At 44.7% G+C, this 22,549-nt stretch overlaps 1 protein-coding gene across 2 annotated transcripts in view; it reads left to right on the forward strand.

Annotated features, from left to right (window-relative positions):
• CNTNAP2 (contactin associated protein 2) overlaps nt 1-22,549 on the forward strand; it is a 1,051,893-nt gene that overhangs the window by 981,097 nt on the left and 48,247 nt on the right. For both annotated transcript variants that reach the window (XM_071559619.1, XM_071559620.1), the window contains one exon: nt 148-241. In XM_071559619.1, coding sequence (XP_071415720.1) covers nt 148-241 — 94 coding nt within the window. The remainder of the gene's footprint in view (nt 1-147; nt 242-22,549) is intronic.

Consider the following 22,549-nt stretch of genomic DNA (forward strand, 5'->3'; position numbering starts at 1 on the left):
ATTGCTGTTTTCCCTTTTTCAAAATGAAAGCAGAGTGTCTCAGAGTTGTAAGTGATGGCAGAAACTCCACAAAGCAGAGCTGATTCACCAGCACTGTCAGAAGCAGAGCAGTCCAAAACGCTCATCAATTCTTTTCTCTCTCCTCAGCTTGATCATTACCCTCCGACAAGTTACAGCCTGCCAGCTGCATCTGACATCCAGTTCAATTCCCCAAAGGCTCTGTTCCTGGGCAAAGTGATAGGTAAGATTTCATTTTATTCCTGGGACAGCGATGTGTGTCCAGCAGGACACTCCACATGTCATTCCTCAGCAGAAAGTGGTGATATTGGAGTTGTACCTAAAGGAGGGGTTATTTCACCAGGGCACTTGGGCTGATGAGCACACAAATAAGTGATTGTCTGTCATGCATGAGGAAAAACAAACAAACAAAAAAGTGTGGGCAAAGAGGCACTTGCAACACCTTATTTGTGAAGTTTTTTTGCCCTCTCAGTGTCAGGTAGAGGCAATGCAAGGGAATTATTGAGAGCACTGCTTCCACAAGGAGAGATTGAAGTTATTTTGGAAAGTATCATTCACTGGGGAATCATGGAATCACAGAATCATAGAATGGATTGGGTTGGAAAAGACCTCTGAAAACATCAAGTCCAACCCTTGGTCCGACTCCAGTCCCTTTACCAGATCATGGCACTCAGTGCCACGGCCAAGCTCACCTTAAAAACCTCCAGGGATGGGGAATCCACCCCCTCTCTGGGCAGCCCATTCCAATGCCTGAACACTCTCTCTGGAAAGGATTTTTTTCTGATCTCCAACTTCAATTTCCCCTGGCAGAGCTTGAGCCCATCGTGCCCCCTTGTCCTATTGCTGAGTGCCTGGGAGAAGAGACCAACCCCCACCTGGCCAGAACTTCCCTTCAGGCAGTTCTAGACAGTGCTGAGGTCACCTCTGAGTCTCCTCTTCTTTGATATGTGCTTTGATGCCTTTCTCCAGGCAGACATCTTCCTTGTCCCAGTGCATGTCCTGTGGCATGACTGTCCCCCACCCTGTGGTAGAGCCACCACTCTCTCACAGTATGGCCCACCATCAGGGTCCTGTGGAACTCTCTAACACCCAACAATGCTCATCTGGATCTTCTGTCCCTTCAGAGCTATTTCCCAGTGCAGCAGCTTCCTGGCCAGCCCCCAACGAGCTCAAGAGGCAAAACAGATGAGGCCACACCTTGAGTGTTGTGTTCAGTTCTGGGCCCCTCAGTTGAGGCAAGAGATTGAGGGGCTGGAGCGGGGCCAGAGAAGAGCAACGAGGCTGGAGAAGGGACTGGAGCACAAGTGCTGTGGGGAGAGGCTGAGGGAGCTGGGGGTGTTTAGCCTGGAGAAGAGGAGGCTCAGAGGTGACCTCAGCACTGTCTGGAACTGCCTGAAGGGAAGTTCTGGCCAGGTGGGGGTTGGTCTCTTCTCCCAGGCACTCAGCAATAGGACAAGGGGGCACGATGGGCTCAAGCTCTGCCAGGGCAAATTGAAGTTGGAGAGCAGCAAAAACTTCTTTGCAGAGAGAGTGCTCAGGGATTGGAATGGGCTGCCCAGAGAGGGGGTGGATTCCCCATCCCTGGAGGTTTTTAAACTGAGCTTGGCCGTGGCACTGAGTGCCATGATCTGGTAAAGGGACTGGAGTTGGACCAAGGGTTGGACTTGATGATCTCGGAGGTCTTTTCTAACCCAATCCATTCTGATTCCATGATTCTTTGATTCTTTGATCTTAAACTGCCTTGTTCTAATTGTTAGGCCATCCTATGTGCCATTCTTTAATGTTTCCACTACTGGTGTCTTACATGGATTTCCAGGGTAACTCACTTCAAGAATCAATTATTCCCAATACTTACAGATTGTAAGGAGAACTTTTCCCCTGTTTCTGATAAAGGGGTATTTATAGTATCTCTTCTAAGTCCTTTGTACAGAGATGTGGTTGCTTGAAATGCAGTGAAGGTTTAATCCAGAAAATTGTCATTTTTTCTTTGTTTAGTGGTGTAAGGCTTTACCCTGTGACCCTTGTGCACTGATTTTTGAAGTGGAAAACCATGTGACCACATGGATAATGTGCCTTTTTGAAGACACACTTCCCATTTGTTTCATTTTTAAAATTTAACATATCGAACTCCTGTGAAGTAAGAAATTAAAATCTTTTAAAATGGTTGTTCAGCAAGAGAGATGTGGATTGTTTTCTGGTGCTCTCCAGGTCAGTTCTGTTGAAGGGATAAAAGCTGATTTTGGTCTATACCTGGGAGCTGGGTGCATTCCCACCTCACCACACCAGATTGGAGCCGTTGGACTGGAGCTGACTGTCTGACTCAGCCAGGCCATCCTCCTCCTCCATTCATTAATTCAAAGTGAGGAGACAAAGCACTTCAGGCAGAGCCTTCAGCAGCTGGAAAAACTCTGCAGGAAAGGAATGGGATTCCTGACACTGAATACTTAATTTTTCTAAGAGCATGAGGTTATATTACCACTTTGCATATATTATTCTTTTGCTTCCTTCTCTCTGCTTGTGCTGCTGTCTTTGCAAATAAGGTATTTGATTGAGCAGAAGAACATACCAGTACCAAAGAAACAAACAAAAACTAAAACCAAAACCAAATCAAAAATGTAAACAAAACCCAAAAACAACAACAACAACAACAACAACAAAACCCCCACAAGACCTTTATTCTTTCTACCAAAGAAAAAGTGAACTCTGCAGAAAGACAGACTTCCAGGTGTGAAACTGTTGTATAACTGGTAATGTTTACAATGAACTTACTGTGCAACTCTCAGAGTGATGTTGAATGAGGCAAAAGCAGTTGTGTCCTAGTTCAGCAGGAGGGACCAGCTAACCCTGTGTGGGGGTGATCAAAGCTATGTATTCTACCCCCTCTATTCATTCCCCAAGGACAATGGGCCATTAGCAGCAGCTGCCCAGGGAGCCATTATCACTTCACACCCAGCCTGAGGGGGCGGAGCTGCCAATGGGCCATCAACAGTTCAACACCCCCTGGCTCCCAGAGTTAATCACCCATTGTGTGAGTCCCCGCCCAGGGGGAGGGACTGGGTGCTCCCTGAGGGTACATAAGTGGTGGGTAAGAAGACCTCGGGAACCTCTCGTTGGATCCAGAGCAGCAGCAGGACCTCGACAGGAGGAGATCACCACTCTCACCCAGACCACAGCCCTCGCCTGCACCAACAGGTTTTTCTTTTCCTTTTGCTCTGGACTTGGGGGAGCCACAGGGGTCTCAGCACAAGGGCAAACAAACCCCCTTGGGTTTGTGCCCCAGGACACTGGGTTATACTGCTGGGGTTTTGTGAGTTGAAAGCAATTTCCCTTGTGTGTCAGTGTTGTTATTGTAATATTGTTATTAAATTTTAGGTCTGACTTACAATCTCTCTCGTGGTGAGTTCATTTCCCCTGCTGGTTCACCTTTAAACCAGCACAAGTTGGAAGGACAAAGCAGACATAGAAATCAGTATCTTTAGGGCTTTTGTCACGTCATGCTGACCAGGCATGTTTTAGTGCCCTAGAGGGGTTAAAACCAACAAAATATCTGGATACATAAATCAAATTCCAATCTGTACTCACCTGCAATTACATTTCCTAAATGGGCAACATGGGAGTACCTCCCATCCCACTGCTGGGCTGGCTGCAGTTGCTTTCAGCTTCTATTGTTCCCATAGTGTGCAATGCTCATTCATCACCAAAAATTAATGCAAGGCCCTCGTTTTAAAGACAGATGGGTTTTTGGAGAGCACTCAGGAAAAATCTTGCTAACAATCTGATCCTCTGTCTGTCTTATTTCCATTTAATTAGTGTTGTTTACAGAGGAGTGGCAGTTGTAATCAGGGAGAATTTCCTCTTTGATAAGTTGAGGTGTTTTCTGCTTTGTGGAAAGAATTTCCAAAAAAATGTAGTTGTTTGCTGGTTTGGAGAAAACTGATATAAAGTAATTTTAGCCTTCTGGGAATCTGGAGGTCAAGGCATTGAGTATAGAATTCTTACCCAGGTAAAAGGGATTATGATTCAAAGTGTGAAATAAAGCTGATAAAGACAATGAATGAAAAATCCTGTTTTATATGAGTGTGTAGTAACAGAAATTAAAGCACTAGTGAAATGCCTGATTTTATAAAAATGATACAAAGGTAATGTTTATGTCTCAAGTAAGTTCTTTCATCTGTTATTTCAATATACTCAAGCTTTGATGGCTGATACAGACAAGGCAAGAGGGAAAAGCTGGTTATCTGCATGACCAGGTATAAGGAGAAAAAAACCTAAAAATTTGACAATGTGACAGGAATCTACAGTTTCATTTAGGCTGCAACTTGAAGCTCATTTCTGAGTAGAACAGAGCAGAGGTTTGACTTTTCCATGAAGTGCAGAGGGTTTGGATGCAATGCTCAGATTTGCCTTCACTTGCTTTTTGGAGACCTACACCTGCACTGCCATAGTCTGTACTTTATTACTAAAAGTGGAGTATTTCTTTGGGGTTTAATATGCATTTTTAAAGAATTAAATGTAATTAAACACTACTTTTGTAAAAGTATCATTCTGGTGAACAGAAATAATTTGAGAGTTTCTTCTTGGGGTGTGTGATTGAGCTCAGAAACACCAAGATCAGACAAGAGCTGCAGTAAGTGGCAGGGAAGGAAGGGAAATGTGCTCCTTGTCTGGTTTTCATCTCCACTAACCACTCCAGAATAAGTTAGAACTTTACAGAAATACTTAATATCCACTTGGAATCAACTGGCATAATACAAGTCATCTATAAGACAGATAATGATTTCAGAACTCTCAGCTGTCCCTGCACTAATCTCTGCTTTGCCTCCAACCTGCTGCTCTTCAGGCCAAAACAGAAATACCTTTCAGGTCTTCCTTCCTCCTTACAAAAGCAGCTGCCATCACTCTACAGCTAAAGAGAGATCCTACAAATAACCCCAGGGGTGTGGATTCTTGCCTCAAAAGACAATTTCCTTGAGAAGAAGTGGTAGAAGGTCCATTTCTAGATATATCAGGGGGTTTTCTGGTGTTAATACAAGGAGGTTTTATTGTTCTGTGACTGCAGCTTCTTTGTTTCTTTACTGGGGTGTGTGGAAAAGATGACAGCTGGTCAGGAGACATTTCTCTGCATTCATTGTGACCTCCACCACCCTGCACTGGTGGGAGGTAATACCAGCTTACATCACCAAGTAATTACCTTCAAATGTACAGAGGAGAGAACATAGAAAAACTCCACAAAAAGTAGGAGATTAATTACATTGCTCACACGGCTTAGGTGAAGTATAGAAATGAGAACAGCTTTTTTCTTACATGGCATCTCTCCACAAATAGATACTGAATAATAGGAGGCAAAAGTTCAAAATCCTTTGAATTTCCAGGAGGGAAAATGACAATTATTCCATGATCATTCTTTACTCCTATATAAGATACTTTCTTTTCAGTAAAACAAGCCTGGCAGTTTGATGCTTCAACCCTTGGAGCTGAATAACAGCAATGACCTACAAATTCATCTCAGTAATTCACCCTACCAAACCCACCACAATTTCCAAACCCACCACACCTTCCAAACCCTTTTCAGTGTTCATGTTTACACAGAACTGCAGATTTTTATCACTTAGAGGGTTTGTTTCATGTCAGAGAATGAACATTTCATCTCTTTGAGAACATTCACCATAGCTCACTCTTTGAAGTGTTTCAAGTTAAGGTGGAAATGTTCCACAGCCCTTCTAGTTAAAATCAGACCAAAGTAAAAGTATTTTTTTTCTTTCAGACCTTGGGTTTTGATCTGTCTGGTTTCTCTGAGAAATCCCACCTACTAGCCCCATTCAGAAAGGGCCATTTCCCTTCTACAGATCTCCCATCTAAGGGTCACAATAAACACTTTGAAGAGCCAGTCCCATCCCAGTAACTTCTGAGCTAGAAACAAGAGTAGGCCAAGTGAATTGTACCTTTTGTTTGAGAATTGAAATGGAGAAGAGAAGCCAAAAATATCCATTCCTGCTCTTGCCTGTAAAAGTCTGTGAAAAAGACTCCAAGCCAATTTTAGTAGGAGATAAGAGAGCAGGGGCTTTAATGAGCCCCCAGGCTCATCCAGGAATACATCAATGTGTGCCCCAAACTCTGATTTCCATGGTATTTATAACACTGTCCATCCAACCATTACTTTACTCACCTCTCAGTCCAGCCCTGTCCTTCCCCAGTCCCAACCCCTCTGATTTGAGGCTGGGGGAGGTTTTGGGACCCCCCATTCCTTATCTTCATCTTCCTCAGCACACACAGGACTCCTGGAGTTCTTCCAGTATTCTGACTTCTGGGTCACTCTGCCCCTGTTTATGTCTCAGGCCTTCTGATATTCTTCAGCCTTCTACCTTGAAATCAAGACTAAACAGCTTAAAGAATTAAGGCATTGATGTGGGATAGAGATTACATTGAACTTAAGCTGCCAGAGATACTGACACACTAAATTTCCCTTCACTACAGCAACAGTATTCCTAAAATCTATTAAATGTAAAAAGCAAAAAATCAAAACCCCCTTTGGCATTAGTCCCCCCTTTAGAAACAGACAAAACTCAAAATTTTGTCCCACTTCTACCACTGATATTTAATATTATACCAAAGAGATGAGCAACATCTACAAATACATATTTGTGCAGGTTTAAAGGTAAACCGGCAGGAGAAATGACTGCAACACAAAAGAGATTATAAATCAGAGTTACAATTTAATAGCAATATTACAATAAATGCAATGGCACAAAGGAAAAGCCTGGTTTTAACCCACAAAAACCCAGAAGTATAACCCAGCCCCCTGGGGCACAAGCACAAAGGGGTTTGGTGGCCCCTGTCCTGAACCCCGCGTGGTTCCTCCGAGTCCAAAGTAAAAGGCCAAAGTGGAAAACCTGTTGGTGCAGCTGAGAGTTGCAGTCTGGTGGAGAGTGGTGGTTGCAGGCTGGTTGAAAGTGGTGGTCTTCTCCTGTCAAGGTTTTGGTCCTCCTCTGGATCCAACGAGTGACCCATGAGGTCTTCTTACCCCAAGATTCCATCCCCTCAGGTTTGGGTGGGAGCCCCCAGTGCCTCCCCCAGGGCAGGGAGTTCCACACTGGGGGATCTGACTCTGGCAGTCAGGGGGGATTTTGGAATCGTTGCTGGCCCCTGAGCAGAGCTGAGCCCTCAGGTGGGTGTGGAGGTGCCAAGGACTCCCTGCAGGGCAGTTCTCCCAGCTCCTCTGCCAGGCTTCTTTCCCAGCCAGCTCCCAGCCTGAGGGCTCAGCTGTGCCCTGGGCAGCTGCTGCCAATGGGCCATTGGGAACAGTTGGTGGGCAATGAATGGAGGGTGGAGAATGCCCAGCTTTGGTCACACCCACACAGGGATAAACTGGTCCCACCTGCTAAACTGCGACAACATTGTTCATGCAGTAAGCTATTATGCAAACACTAACTACATATATCACTAATAGAAACATTTGCCTCTCAGCACATGTACAGTTCCTTTGTTCCATGTCTCAGGATACTGCAGGATTCAGCTGCTGCTGCAGTGGCCAACTGGCAGCTCCAGGGAGGCAAAGGGAGACCCCAGCCAAGCTGGACTAAATTAGATCATAGAGTCATAGAATCATAGAATCAGTTGGGTTGGAATAGAGCTCCGAGATCATCAAGTCCAACCCTTAATCCAACCCCACTGTGATTACCAGATCATGGCACTCAGTGCCACGTCCAGTCTCACCTTGAAAACCTCCAGGGATGGAGAATCCACCACCTCCCTGGGCAGGTCATTCCAATGCCTGACCACTCTCTCTGGAAAGAGCTTCTTCCTGATATCCAACCTAAACCTGCCCTGGCAGAGCTTAGGCCCATGCCCCCTTGTCCTGCTGTTGGTTGACTGGGAGAAGAGACCCATCCCCACCTGGCTACAACCTCCTTTCAGGTAGATGTCATGGTTATCATAACTGTCATGAGTATTGCCAGTCCTGCTCTTCCAAGAATTAGCTGGAGTCGTTTCATCCCACAAACTTTTCACTCCCAACCTTCAGGTGATTCACTCCTCAGGTCTCATCCCTTTTACTGACAGCTGCCTTTTCATTTCCTGGTGCACTGTTCTCTGTGAGAAACTTCACTGATTACTACTCCTCAAATCTTTTGTGGGCATTCAACAGCTCCAGAAGGTCCATCACCCTTTTTTTTCTCATGGTCTTCTGGCCTTTATATGAACCTATAACAGGGTGCAGGAGCCTCCCAAATTCCTAAATTTTGAAGTCCTTTCCCTTGTGCTTTAATATGTCTCATGAAATTGTTTCATATAAATTGCTCTGCAGAATCTTGCAGAGAAAATTATGCCATTCCTTTACAGTTCCTTCCAAAGTAAGCATCTATTGGCTCTGAAAAAAAAAAAAAAAAAAGAAAAGGAGATTGTAAGGACATTTAATTTAGTTACTGCCATTCTGAAAAGATTATTTGCATGTGTCTTATCTGGCATTCAAAGCCATGTGATATTTAAAAGTAATAGAATAAATTGAAAACTTGAACTTCAGTAATTAGAGTGACCTTTTCCTAACTTCTGTTATTTTGTTAAGGTGACATGTCTTAGTTATACAACTTTTCCCTAGCACAAAAAGACAGGAACTATTTCACCTGACTGTGTAATATCTAATATTAATTTATTACAAAGGCAGCTGCTTTAAAGGGTCAAAGAGACAAACTGAACACGACAAGGAAATCAGTAAAACCTGCTGTTGGCCCCATAAAATTTTAATGGCATTGATAGCAAAATGAAAGAGCTCAGAGCACCTTCAAGGCTTTTAAAATATAAAAAATGAGTTGTAAATAGAGTACTTTATCATTTTCCTCCAAGTATATTCAAAGGAAAAAAATAAAAAAAATTAGAATAGAAATTTCCTGAGATAACAGACAGAACTGACAAAAAATTGCCTTTAATAAGCCAAGGCACAAGTACTAAAATTTTACATTGTTCTGACTAACTTGGACAACTTCTGCCCATGGCTCCAGATATAAAACCTTCAAAAATAATGTGAATATGCACTAATGTTTTGATCAGAAATAGCTATGGAAATATCATCCAGGCCGGATTATTTTGGCTGAAGGTGCAGATTATTTACATGCCATTTCTGGTAAGGACAAGTAAAGAAATTGTGTCTAATTCAAAACTCATTCACTGTTTGACACTTAAAAAAAAAATTGGGTTTTATTTGACACTTGTTTCACTTGGGAAAAAAGCATAACAAAACAACATGTAGCCTGACCCAAATATTGCAAGTAAAACTCTCACTTTGGTCACACGTTTATAATCTCTCCAAAAAAATTGTGTACCTGCGAGTCTGTGGTCTGAATAAAGTATTCATTAAGTAATCAATAAATATGAAGGTAAGATAATCCTGTTGTAGAATGTTTTCTGGAACATAAGTCAAATTATTCGTGGTGAATAATTTTGTGAATTCCACTATCATTAAAAAAAATTACTATTTTTGCTTAGCCAGACCTTTGACTGTAGGCTACTTTGCATTTAATTTAAAAAAAATATTCTCAATAATTAATTTACAGAACTAAAACCTGACTGATGCCTTGTTTCCAAGTGTTCCTGCCCAGCAAATTTTAAAGTTATATATATAGACTCTTTAAATAAGCCCATTCTGATAGATGTATAGGCCATGTGCATATTTCAGGGACCAGTTAAAACACTCTTAGTTGTCATGGAGAAGGAACTCATTCAAAAGATTGTTTGTGTGATGTGTAATGGCTTCAACCATATCCTGCTGTGGAAAACAACATTCTGTTGTATCCCTGACCTCTCTCAAAACTTGCCACAGCAGCAGAGCCAATACCCCTCAGCATGAACTGGTGTGCTGGTTTAAAGGTAAACTGGCAGGAGAAATGAACCCAACACAACAGAGATTATAAGTCAGAGTTACAATTTAATAACAATATTACAATAAATGCAATGACAAATTGGTTTTAACCCCCAAACCCAGCAGTCTAACCCAGTCCCCTGGGGCACAAACACAGTGGGGTTTGGTGGCCCCTGTGCTGAGCCCCCCGTGGTTCCCCCGAGTCCAAAGGAAAAGGAAGGGACAAACCTGTTGGTGCAGATGATGGCACAGTCTGGTAGAGAGTGGTGGGCTCCTCCTGTCCAGGTGCTGCTCCTCCTCTGGATCCAATGAGTGGTTCCCTAAGTCCCCAAACCCCAAGATTCTCTCCCCTCAGGTGCAGGTGGGAACTCCCAGTGCCTCCCCCAGGGCAGGGAGTTCCACACTGGGGGATCTGACTCTGGCAGTCAGGGGGGATTTTGGAATGGTTGCTGGCCCATCAGCAGAGCTGAGCCCTCAGGTGGGTGTGGAGGTGCCAATGACTCCCTGCAGGGCAGTTCTCCCAGCTCCTCTGCCAGGCTTCTTTCCCAGCCAGCTCCCAGCCTGAGGGCTCAGCTGTGCCCTGGGCAGCTGCTGCCAATGGGCCATTGGGAACAGTTGGTGGGCAATGAATGGAGGGTGGAGAATGCCCAGCTTTGGTCACACCACACAGGGATAAACTGGTCCCACCTGCTGAACTGGGACAACTGGTTGTCCTGGTTATGTGCATGGCATTACCATGTGCACAGGAGGAAGACACAGAGAATGTCACCTCAAACCCAGCACTGCTGCTTGCTGGGACTCAGACAGTCACCAGGAATGAGTTGCAAACATACATTCTGTCTAGATTTTTTCACAGCCTGTGTTTCTCATGTGCTCTTTTATATACAGTGAAACATAGTTAAGTTTCAGACTGAACAGTTTCAAGCTGAAACAGGTCAGTCAGTTACCACAGAGGGGAGGGAAGGATCTTGCCCCTTGTTGAAGGGAGAAGTCGAATATCTAAGGAAATTAAAAAAGTTGTTTTAATTTAATAATTCAGATTGTTTTCTGCATCAGACATAGTAGAAGAAATTTTGGAGATAAAGACAGAAATCTGTCTGAACCCTCACAAGTTTTCAGTGGGGTCACCTGCTGCAACAGCCAAAATTTTTCACCGTGACACAGGGTCTGACAAGGCAGGAATGGTGAAAGATGATGCTGATTCACCATGGTGGTGGAAGGTATTTTTGTTGGTTTTACAAAAAGTTTGGAAATTTCTAGACTGCTGGGTAGTACTAGGGAGTGAGGAGGGGGCAGGACAGGACGGGACGGGACGGGAGGGGACGGGCCAGGACAGGAGGGGACAGGCCAGGACAGGAGGGGACAGGCCAGGACAGGAGGGGACAGGCCAGGACAGGAGAGGATGGGACAGGCCAGGACAGGAGAGGATGGGACAGGCCAGGACAGGAGAGGATGGGACAGGACGGGACAGAATGGGATAGGACAGAACAGGAGGGGACAGGACAAGACAGGAGGGGACAGGAGGGGACAGGAGGGGACAGGAGGGGACAGGAGGGGACAGGAGGGGAGGGGACAGGAGGGGACAGGCCAGGACAGGATGGGACAGGCCAGGACAGGATGGGACAGGCCAGGACAGGAGAGGATGGGACAGGACAGGACAGGAGGGGACAGGCCAGGACAGGAGAGGATGGGACAGGCCAGGACAGGAGAGGATGGGACAGGACGGGACAGAATGGGATAGGACAGAACAGGAGGGGACAGGACAAGACAGGAGGGGACAGGAGGGGACAGGAGGGGACAGGAGGGGACAGGAGGGGACAGGCCAGGAGGGGAGGGGACAGGAGGGGAGGGGACAGGAGGGGAGGGGACAGGAGGGGAGGGGACAGGACAGGATGGGACAGGCCAGGACAGGATGGGACAGGCCAGGACAGGATGGGACAGGCCAGGACAGGAGAGGATGGGACAGGACAGGACAGGATGACACAGGACAGGATAGAACAGGATGGGACAAGACAGGATGGGACAGGACAGGCCAGCCGGGACAGGACAGGATGGGACAGGACAGGATGGGACAGGACAGGATGGGACAGGACAGGACGGGACAGGAGAGGATGGGACAGGACAGGATGACACAGGACAGGATAGAACAGGATGGGACAAGACAGGATGGGACAGGACAGGCCAGCCAGGACAGAACAGGATGGGACAGGACAGGATGGGACAGGACAGGACGGGACAGGAGAGGATGGGACAGGAGAGGATGACACAGGACAGGATAGAACAGGATGGGACAGGACAGGATGGGACAGGACAGGATGGGACAGGATGGGACAGGACAGGACAGAACAGGCCAGCCAGGATGGGACAGGGCAGGACGGGGCAGGACGGGGCAGGACGGGGCAGGACGGGGCAGGACGGGGCAGGACGGGGCAGGACGCCATAAAACTCTGTTTAATCCACAGTACAGTGACTCGTTTATAAACACCTCATTCAGATACAACAGGAAAAAACTCATATCTTTTCAACTTTCTTTATAGAGAATCCTGTTTCCTGTCCCATAAATGTACACCACTGTCCAGAAATCTCTCCTTTATGACGACATGAACTTACAAATCTAACTCAGTGATTCTCAGCTACTGCATTATGAGGGTTGTGCTCCACTTGCAAGTGAAGCATTGAGTAAGGTTACAGGCAGTTTCCCACCAAAAGGTAGTGTTTTTATTTTGTGCAGCCTGATAGCAGGATAATACACACTGTCACCACTTCTGTTACTCCTTCCTACTTTCTGCTCTCTTCAGACTGTGTTCAGAGTTCTACCAGCCCTCCCTGTTTCATGAAAATGCTTGTTGCTCAAAAACATTGTCTCCTGATCCTTGCCAGTTGCAGAATCCAAACTGTGTAAAGGTTCCACCATAACACATTCAGTTCTTTCAAAAATTTCCAGGAAATGAACTGTGGTTGCCATTGAGTGTCAGAAAAATTGAATTGTTTAAAACATCCCAGCTAGAATAACCACCCCACAAAAATCTTTTTCTTTTGGAATACTTTGAAAAAGGGTTTTTTTTAATTCTAGGTGATGAGACACCTCAGAAATACTGATATGGTGAGGCATCTTCAGAGAAAAATTCTATTACAATTGCTAATGTAATTCATCAAGCTCTCATATCTTTCTCAGCCAAATGTGAGTTGATTTCACTGTAGCACCTTGAAAATATGTATTTTCATCACTCAGTAAGTGCTCACTTAACATAAAATTTGCATCTTTACCAGCCTCTCTGGACTGATGGCAATCTCTAGTTGGCTTCTTCCTTCTGCATTCTCATTGGAGCCTTTGCTAGACAGTCAATAATGTGACTGATGAAGCTGGGAATGAACTACTGTTTCTGTATTAATCAGACCAGGACTTAGAGACTTTCTTCACATTTTTCCTAGGCAACATCTTGAGTGTCCCTCTAATTTAAATGTAGTAACCAAATTTGACTTCCTGCCATTACAGGATGAGAATCAAAGGTTGTGGAGGACATGCAAAGGCTGCTGAACTCTCTGATAACCCACCCTCATACGGGAAAAGAGCATATGGGGAAAACCTGTATGGGTATCAATGGCCAGAAGGAGAAGGCAGCATTTTTTAAGTGGTGCTGTAGCTTTATGTCAGCTGAGGCCAGTGGTGTTCACACTGCAATACTTTCCAGGGCTGTCTTTAGCTTGAGAAAGAAGCCTCTGCAGCAGCTCTCCAACAAGAGCCTTCAGGCTTGCAGGAATCCACAGATTTCTCTCCATTAATGCACAGAGCACATCTTAATTGCTGAAGTCTGTTATCTTGACTTTGTAAGAGTGTCCCCTGCAGGGATGAAGGAAGGCCTGGCTGGCAGCTCAGTTTTCACTGCATTTCCTACCTGGGGACTGCTTGGGGTGTGCCACATCCTTTCTGCTGAGGAATGCACTGAAACCAGCACATTAATTTATAAAAGTCCTTTTTTGTTGGAAGTAGTGACAGGGTTCCTCATGCAGGAAAATGAATCAATAGAAAATGTGATGAGTTGCATTGCATTTTCACTTGATTCTGAGGGAATCAGAGAGGGAGTGGGGAACAGGAAGAGTGGGACATGATGAGCCTGACAGCTTGTGTTCAGCCCTGGGTCTGTCCTCTTTCTTGTTTCTCTCATCAACAATTATCTAGTCAGGTGTTTATCACAGCATTCCAACTCTATCCTCTATTCCCAGAGGGATTTCTTTGCCAGCACTGCTGTGTGCCCAGCTCTCTCTGCACTGGTTTTGGGGCTTCTCAGTGCTGTGCATGGCACAGACACACCCAATCCATTTCTGTTACTCCCAAGCTGGCCATTTCCAGTTCTCCCTTAAGGCTCACCTCTGACTGCTATTTTTTTCTCAAGAAACCTCCTTTTTATATAATTATCGAAAGAATGTGTTCAGTCAAATTAAAAGCCAAATGAAACATAATATAGAGCAGACAGATACAAATTCTTGTGTACTCAGGTGCTCCTGTGCTTACCTCCTGTGGAGGAAAAGAAGGATTTATGAGTTGAGAGAGGGGTTTTTGGAACTGCAGGCTGATTCTGAAGCCTACTGGCAGGTACTAAATTAGTCCTATGAGAAAGACCTACAAGCTAAGGAAAATGAAGTAAGATAAGGAGGTTTTGGGTCAAGCAGCCCTGTGGGAAAGAATGTAAGAGATAAGTTTTCTCACAGCAAAAGTGGACATCTGTCCAGAAAGTGTCATCCAATTAAAAGCTGTAATGAGGTTTATGGACACTGTGATTCAACCTACAAGATGGGGCTATGGATGGGAATTAAGAATATATATTGTGTAATTTGAAGTTAGTAAAAAGCTTTACTTTTAGCTTTTACTTTTACCTATTTTTTCCCTTTCTTCATGGAGTGATTGAACAAACTATCTTTGTGTGTGACACCTGCAAGCTGTGCCCTTATTAATCTTCTTGGCCTCCACGATTTGCTGCATACTCTCACATTCTCCCAGTTCCCAGCCTGCCTGCCTTTGAGCTTTCCCACAGCACAATTTGAGAGCACCAGGCTTGGGACTTCTCTTACTACTAAAATTTTTCCTGCATTTCAATAATACTTCTATTGATTTAGCCTTCTTTGGAGTAAGAGAATTTTGGGGAGTTTTCCTCATACACACAATTTCTATAGGCTTCTTGCCTAGCCCATATCTCCCTTCTCCTTCCACCCTCATCCTCTGAGTCCCTTTACTGCCCTCTCACTTCCCTCTCACTCCAGCCCAGCTACACCTTTGCATCAGGCAGGTTTTATCTCAGCAATTCTCAGCTCAGGCTATACCCAGTTGCTGAGGCTGATTCAGAGTTCTGTGTCTCTGCTGCTCCAGCCCCAATTCCTTCTCCCCTGTGCTCACCCACCTTTCAGTGACCGTCAGGCCACCAGCAGTCCAGGGGTGGTCTGGAAAGCTCTGCAGGTCAGATTTCTCCAGGCTTCCAGCATGAGAAAGTTGTATGCCCTTCCGCTTTTCTTGCAGAACTCAAGTGGAAGTTGGAAAATGTATCTGTGTTTTGAGAAATAAATAGAAATTATTGTAACTGTTTAGGCAAATTTCTTTCTGTGAGAATTAAGCAGCAGAGATGCTTTCTGAATATCGAGTTCTTACTGGGAACTTGGGTGAATGTCTCCAGAGGGGGGGTAAAAAAGAAAAGCCAAAGGGACTGAGGAGTGGCATGGAAGAAGCTGTGAGAAAAACAGATGTAGGGAACAGCACAGTGGGGACAAATCAGCAGTGTTGATAAGCTAGAAAGCTGGCTGATGCCATCTGCCTGTGCATCAGACAGGGATATCCTGCTCCTGTGGTGCCAGGCTGGAGGAATGTCCAGCTTGGGAAATGGCACTTGATCAGCTGTCCATGAGAGGAACCAGTTTTTCTTGTTTCTTTGAGTTGTTCTTACTGCCTGAATAAGAGTCAAAGAAATGAGTAAATATATCTTTACCTCACCCATCATCCACTTCTTAACTCTTGTGGAGTGGGTTCTGTTCCCTAACAAAGTCAGATCTCCTGCCAAAATGCACAGCAACTGTCCCAGCTGAGCATGTGACCATTTAGCTATAAACTGGTTTACAAACACATCAACAGCTTCTTATGGCAAATGCACCAACCTGCCACAGACTTGCTAATATGAAAGGACAGGCTTCTCCTTCCTCCTAAACTCCCTCAATCTCAGTCTAACCTTCACCTTTATTATCTAGACTACTGCCCAAATCAAACTCTTCCTGTTAGTAGCAAACTGGAGACAGGGAGGAAAGTAATGAAAAAAAGAGCTCAATTAAATCCTTTCTAGTTTTCAGATGGACTCATCCCCAAAATGCTGGGGTGTTAGGCTGGGGTTTTTAAAGGCTATTGGGGATTTCTTGTGCCAGTATTCAGCTCCTCTTGCATTCACTTGGTGCTGAGCAAGCTTAAATACAACCTTTTGCAGTGTCCATGTGAAGAATTCCCACAGGTCTGTTCCTCCCTGCTTGGCAGTGCTGAAGGACACAACTTGCTTTTGCAGGTCGCCTGTCAGATTCCTTTTTTCCAGCTCTTCTGACTTGCATCCACCCAGCAGACACTCCATGCAGGCTGCTTGTCATTCCAAAATCCCGGGCAGCTCATCACTGTTTCTGTGGAATTAAACTCAGCTTTACACAGGCCACAAACTGGAACATGCTGTGGGACATGGACAGATGCACAGCTAAATGTTCTGCCCAGTAAATGCAGCATGTCCAGAATATTTGAGCCTCCCTGTGCATCTGTTGGTGTGTCAGACCTCGTGTTCTCTGTGCATTTCAATGCTGTCAGACGTGTGAGAACCACAAAGCTCACTATTATAGTGGAGCTACCAGCAATATAGGCAGTTAAATGACTCCCTGACATCCGATCCCGTCAGATCTCGGAAGCTCAGCAGGGTCAGCCCCGGATCAGTACTTGGATGGGAGACCTGGGAAATGCCGGGTTCTGTAGGTTCTAGTCCTTCCCTGACATCTGATCCCATCAGATCTCGGAAGCTAAGCAGGGTCAGCCCCAGATCAGTATTTGGATGGGAGACCTCCTGGGAAATGCCGGGTGCTGTAGGTTCTAGTCCTGAGGAACTTCACTGGCACTGTCCAAGCTCGCTCGGCCGTGGCAGATGAACCTCAGGACTGAAATGGTGGGGCCAGTTCTGCGCACGCTGAGCCTCACCTGAAATCCACTGCACAGGCTGGAAGGGCACGTGGGGACAGCCCTGCCCAAATCTGCGTACGTGAAGCCGAGCCACACACACACCAGCAATATTTAAAGTATTTCTTTTCCCCACTTTTGAGGTGGGTAGAAAGAGAAGTGCAGATTTTTAGGGCAAAACAATCATTAAATATTTGGGGTTTTCCTCAGCTGAAACCAAACTGCTTCAATCAGTAACAGTGTATTGAGGAATGGAGGAAGTCTGTGGGATTTTAGAGGAATTAGTACTTCAGTTAATGTCAATTTGGAGAACATAATGATCAACACTAAGATTTCCCAGCACAGAAATTCTCACACATACATCTGTTCTTGGAGGTCCCGAGGCTTCTCAAATAATGCAATTTTTCCAGATTTCTGTGAAGAACTGTTCTAGTGTGAGATGGATGTCTTCTCACACCAGTCCACATCACCTGAACCAACCCTGTGATGCTTAAAGTCTCAAAGAAAAGCATTTGTTCTAAGAGCTTGATCACTGTGATTTGAAAAGATCTGAAACCAGCAGTGTTACTACCATAAACCCCAAAAAAGAATAAATAAAATGATGGATGGATGGATGGATGGATGGATGGATGGATGGATGGATGGATGGATGGATGGATGGATGGATGGATAGATGGATGGATGGATAGATGGATGGATGGATAGATGGATGGATGGATAGATGGATGGATGGATAGATGGATGGATGGATAGATGGATGGATGGATAGATGGATGGATAGATGGATGGATAGATGGATGGATAGATGGATGGATAGATGGATGGATAGATGGATGGATAGATGGATGGATAGATGGATGGATAGATGGATGGATAGATGAACTGGGGAACTGGTAGATAAAATAAAGAATAAAAGATATAACTGATGATAATGTTTTGAATAAACAAGGAAAGGAGGAAACAACCAAAATAAAAATAAAGAGGATATGGAAAAAGAGTGATGAAAAAGGGGAGAGAACAATGAATGGGAAACCATAATAGACAGGTGGTGACCTGTGTCATGTAACCAGCACCAAATACTTGAACAGAAAGCTCCTGAACATGGAGTGCCAAACACTCAGCAAAACACCATAAGGTTTACGTCAGATAAGTCATCAAATTCTACTTGAAACTTGTATTTCTTAAGCTGATTTAGCAAAAAATCTCTGCACATTTTATGGAGAGCTTTTTTCTTTGATCCCTCAGGTCTTGGAGTTGTTTCTTCAAGTATTAATTCTCTGGCATCCTTCTCTTAGTCATACTGCAAATGATTTAGCACTTTAGGACTACAAGGATTTGGCTAATAATTTACCATATGTGTATATTGTGACTAAAACTTACTTAACACATTAATTTTAAAGACTCTTACGATTCATCCTTTATCTTAAAGAGATCGGTGCTTTTATGTTTATTTTTATATTTCTTTTATAAATAAATGAGCTAAAATATATAAGCTAGAAATAATTTCAAATACAATACAAATACATACCAAGCAGATTGTAGAGGGAAACTGATTTCCTCCTGGAATGTGTGCATGCTTCAGTATATTAACACTGCAGCTTCTTTATCAATTCAACTACTATTTCTCATTTTCTGGTGAAATCTTATCTGAATATTCTTCCATTCCAGGGATTTTACAGCTCGTGCATTTCTGGATGTATTAATTAAATATCTAATTTTCTAGTTGGGTCTCTGATTTGGATCTAATGTTTTGCCAGCTTATTCAATATTAACCTTTTGACAGAAAAGAATAAATTCATTCCTTGGAAAAGGAAATAATGCCTTTAATTATCTAATTTTCTTCTCTCTGGTATCTCATCATAGTCTGTTATCCCTTTTTACCCTCAGTGCATTGTTTTAGAAAGTGAAAAGGCATTAGTAAAACCATTGTATGGTTTGGGTTGGAAGGAACCCCAAAGATCATCTCATTCCACCCCCTGCCATGGGCAGGGACACTTTCCACCAGCCCAGGTTGCTCCAAGCCCCATCCAACCTGGCCTTGGACACCTCCAGGGATGGGGCAGCCACAGCTTCTCTGGGCCAACCTGTGCCAGGGGCTGCCCACCCCCACAGGAAAGAACTTCTTCCTGATACCCAATCTAAATCTGTCCTCTTTCAGTTGGAAGCCATTCCCCTTGTCCTGTCTCTACATTGCCTTATGAAAAGACCCTCTCCAGCTCTCTTGTAGGCCCCCCTTATGCACTGGAAGACCTCAATGATGTCTCCCAGAGCCTTCTCCCCTCCAGTCTGAAGAACCCCACCTCTCTCAGCCTGTTTTCATGTGAGAGGTGCTCCAGCCCCCTGAGCATCTTCATAGAATCATAGAATTGATTGGGTTGGAAAAGACCTCCAAGATCATCAAGTCCAACCCTTGGCCCAACTCCTTTTTTAAAAACTTCTTTTGCTGTGTCCCTCCATACAACTTCATGGCCTTGCCTGGATTAAAGCCAGAAGCTCCATGTGCTTCATAAGGTGAGGGCTCCAGAGCTGGACTCAGTCCTTCAGGTAGGGTGTCACAAGAGTAGAGGAGAGGAGAAGAGTCACATCAGCTAATCTGCTGGCCCCACTTCTTTTGATGCAACCCATCATGGGCTGCCCTCAAGCCTGGCAGAGTCCCCCTGCATGGCATCCTCTCCCTCCTGCGTGTCACCTGCACCACACAGTTGTTGGCAAACTTGCAGAGGGTGCACTCAATCCCACTGTTCATGTCGCCAACAAAGACGTTAAACGGTGCAAAAAAAGATCAATCCAAGGGTGGAAAAAATAGCAAGAAATAAGTAAATCTCTTCATGACATGGAGCTACAGCATTTATATTCTTGTCAAGAGACTTCAGGCACTGCAAATAAAGTAGGTTGTGCTCTGTCTTCATATTGTAATGTACCAACCAGAGGCCTTTCTGTTCTGTGAATTCTATCTGAACAGTCAGGGAGTGGTTGGAGGAATGTTTGTGCTTCCCAGGTTGTCACAGACTTCCTCTCACAGAATCACAGACTATTCTGAGTTGGAAGGGACCCACAAGGATCATCGAGTCAAACTCTTAAGTCAATGGCCCACATGGGGGATTGAACCTTAGAGTTATTACAACCAAGTATTAACCAGCTGAGCTGATCTCAGTGGTATCTCCTTACCCCATTGCTTCTGCTTTTGGACAATAGTTTAACTTTTTCCTCATCAGACTTTTCCTTTTTGGTGAAATATCTATACTAAAAGCTTCTTGTATTTGCACAAAACCTTGTGCTACTGCAGGACAGCTGATCAGCCTGCCTGGTTATGAGTCCTGGCCAATGTTGCTCTTCCCTCACACTGCTGAGATTTGTATCAATGCTATTTATTCTGCAGCAGTTCACAGACTGATCAGCTTTTGACATAGAGACTTTTTCACTGTTTTATGTCCCCAGACATTCATCGACTGTTTTTATTTCTCTGCTTACCTGATGTACAACTGAGGCACGGCCCATGCAACTAATCCAAGCTTCCCTGGTTCCAGCTTTGTTTTGCACATGCAAAGCCTTTGAATTAGACTGTTTAAGTAGGCTTTTAAAGGCTTCTTGAAATACCCACATGATCAGCCGGTCTGTGTCCTGATAAACTTGTTAGAAAGGCAGCAGATGTTCCCTAGGATGGAGACAGACATGCTGGAGACTCTCCTGGCAGTTGCGCAGTGTATTTGTGATGTCAGCCGGAACGATGGAGTGGAAAATAAACCAGTCTGCTAATCTGGGATTTGAGATCCACACCTTTAGAAACCATTCCAACTAGCACAGTGCCACCTGTGGCTGCACAAACCTGCAGTAGGAACAAGGCAGTAGCAGCAGGAGCCTCCTGACTGACCAAAGGAACACACAGCCCATTTGGTCCAAGCTGTGGAGGCACCACAGGAGCTTTGTGCTTCCCCTTCCATTCCAAGTGTGTTCCACACTGCCAGTCTGGGAGAGAGATTTTACCTAAACAGGATATCAAGCAGTTATTTTTAGTGAGTTCTTCAATACAGTAAAACTGAAGATTTTATAAACTTCTAATAAGGAGGAAGATTTTGTTTCTGCAATTTTCAACATACTACATGGACAGAGATCCCTGGAGTTCAGTTTTTCTGACTCGAGACAGGAAATTATGCAGCAAACTCCTGACATGCTGCCAAATGTGTGCCTTTTTAGAAGTTATGCACACATAGCATAGATACATTTCTGTTACCTCTTTTATTTTCCATTTTTACAGTTTTAAATACTGAAATTCTTTTTAAGGAGAGCAGCACAGCTCTTGTGTAAGTTGCTGTGCTGGTTTAAAGGTGAACCAGCAGGGGAAATGAACTCACCATGAGAGAGATTATAAGTCAGAGCTAAAATTTAATAATAATATTACAATAACAACACTGACACACAAGGGAAATTGCTTTCAACTCACAAAACCCCAGCAGTATAACCCAGTGTCCTGGGGCACAAACCCAAGGGGGTTTGTTTGCCCTTGTGCTGAGACCCCTGTGGTTCCCGCAAGTCCAGAGCAAAAGGAAAAGAAAAACTTGGTGGTGCAGGCGAGGGCTCTGGTCTGGGCGAGAGCGGGGATCTCCTCCTGTCGAGGTCCTGCTGCTCCTCTGGATCCGACGAGAAGTTCCCAAGGTCTTCTTACCCACCACTTATGTACCCTCAGGGAGCACTCAGTCCCTCCCCCTGGGCGGGGACTCACACAATGGGTGATTAACTCTGGGAGCCAGGGGGTATTGAGCTGTTGATGGCCCATTAGCAGCTCCGCCCCCCTCAGGCTGGGTGTGAAGGTGATAATGGCTCCCTGGGCAGCTGCTGCTAATGGCCCATTGACCTTGGGGAATGAATAGAGGGGGTAGAATACACAGCTTTGATCACCCCCACACAGGGTTAGCTGGTCCCTCCTGCTGAACTAGGACAGTTGCTTGAGCAACACTGACCTTTGCAAACAGGCTCCATTCCATGGATAGATAATTAGGCATGTCTTTCCATCAGCAAGCTTCTCAAGACTCAGCATTTTGCTGCAGTGCTGAAAACACCAGGAATCAAGAGATTTACCTCCCATGCAGTGCTACAGAACAGAGGAAAGAAAAGCAAAAGAAATTTAGTGTACTGATTTAATTTAGCTCATGAAAATCACTGTCAGGCAAATAAAACTGGGCAGTGGGTGCATGTAATGAGTGTCTCATTAGTGTCTTTCTTATAACTGATAAAGGCCAGTGCTTTCCTTTTATGTCTTGAAAAATCTGTTCTCTGACACACCGGTACCCTGTATAAGGGAAACTGTTGTGGAGACAAAACTGTGCTGATGGATCGTCCTAAATTCACAGATTTGCAGAACAGCAACGTGAACAGGTGCTGCAGTGAGAGAACTGCGGCTTCCTAGCAGGCCCTGACAAGCTGACTTGTCATTCTCGCAGCAGACTTCTGCAAGTTCGTTTTTGGGGAGTAATTATTGCCATTTGGATCACCATGCCCCA

This window comes from Pithys albifrons, chromosome 7, assembly GCF_047495875.1.
Source record: "Pithys albifrons albifrons isolate INPA30051 chromosome 7, PitAlb_v1, whole genome shotgun sequence".
In the NCBI taxonomy this organism is placed as follows: domain Eukaryota; kingdom Metazoa; phylum Chordata; class Aves; order Passeriformes; family Thamnophilidae; genus Pithys; species Pithys albifrons.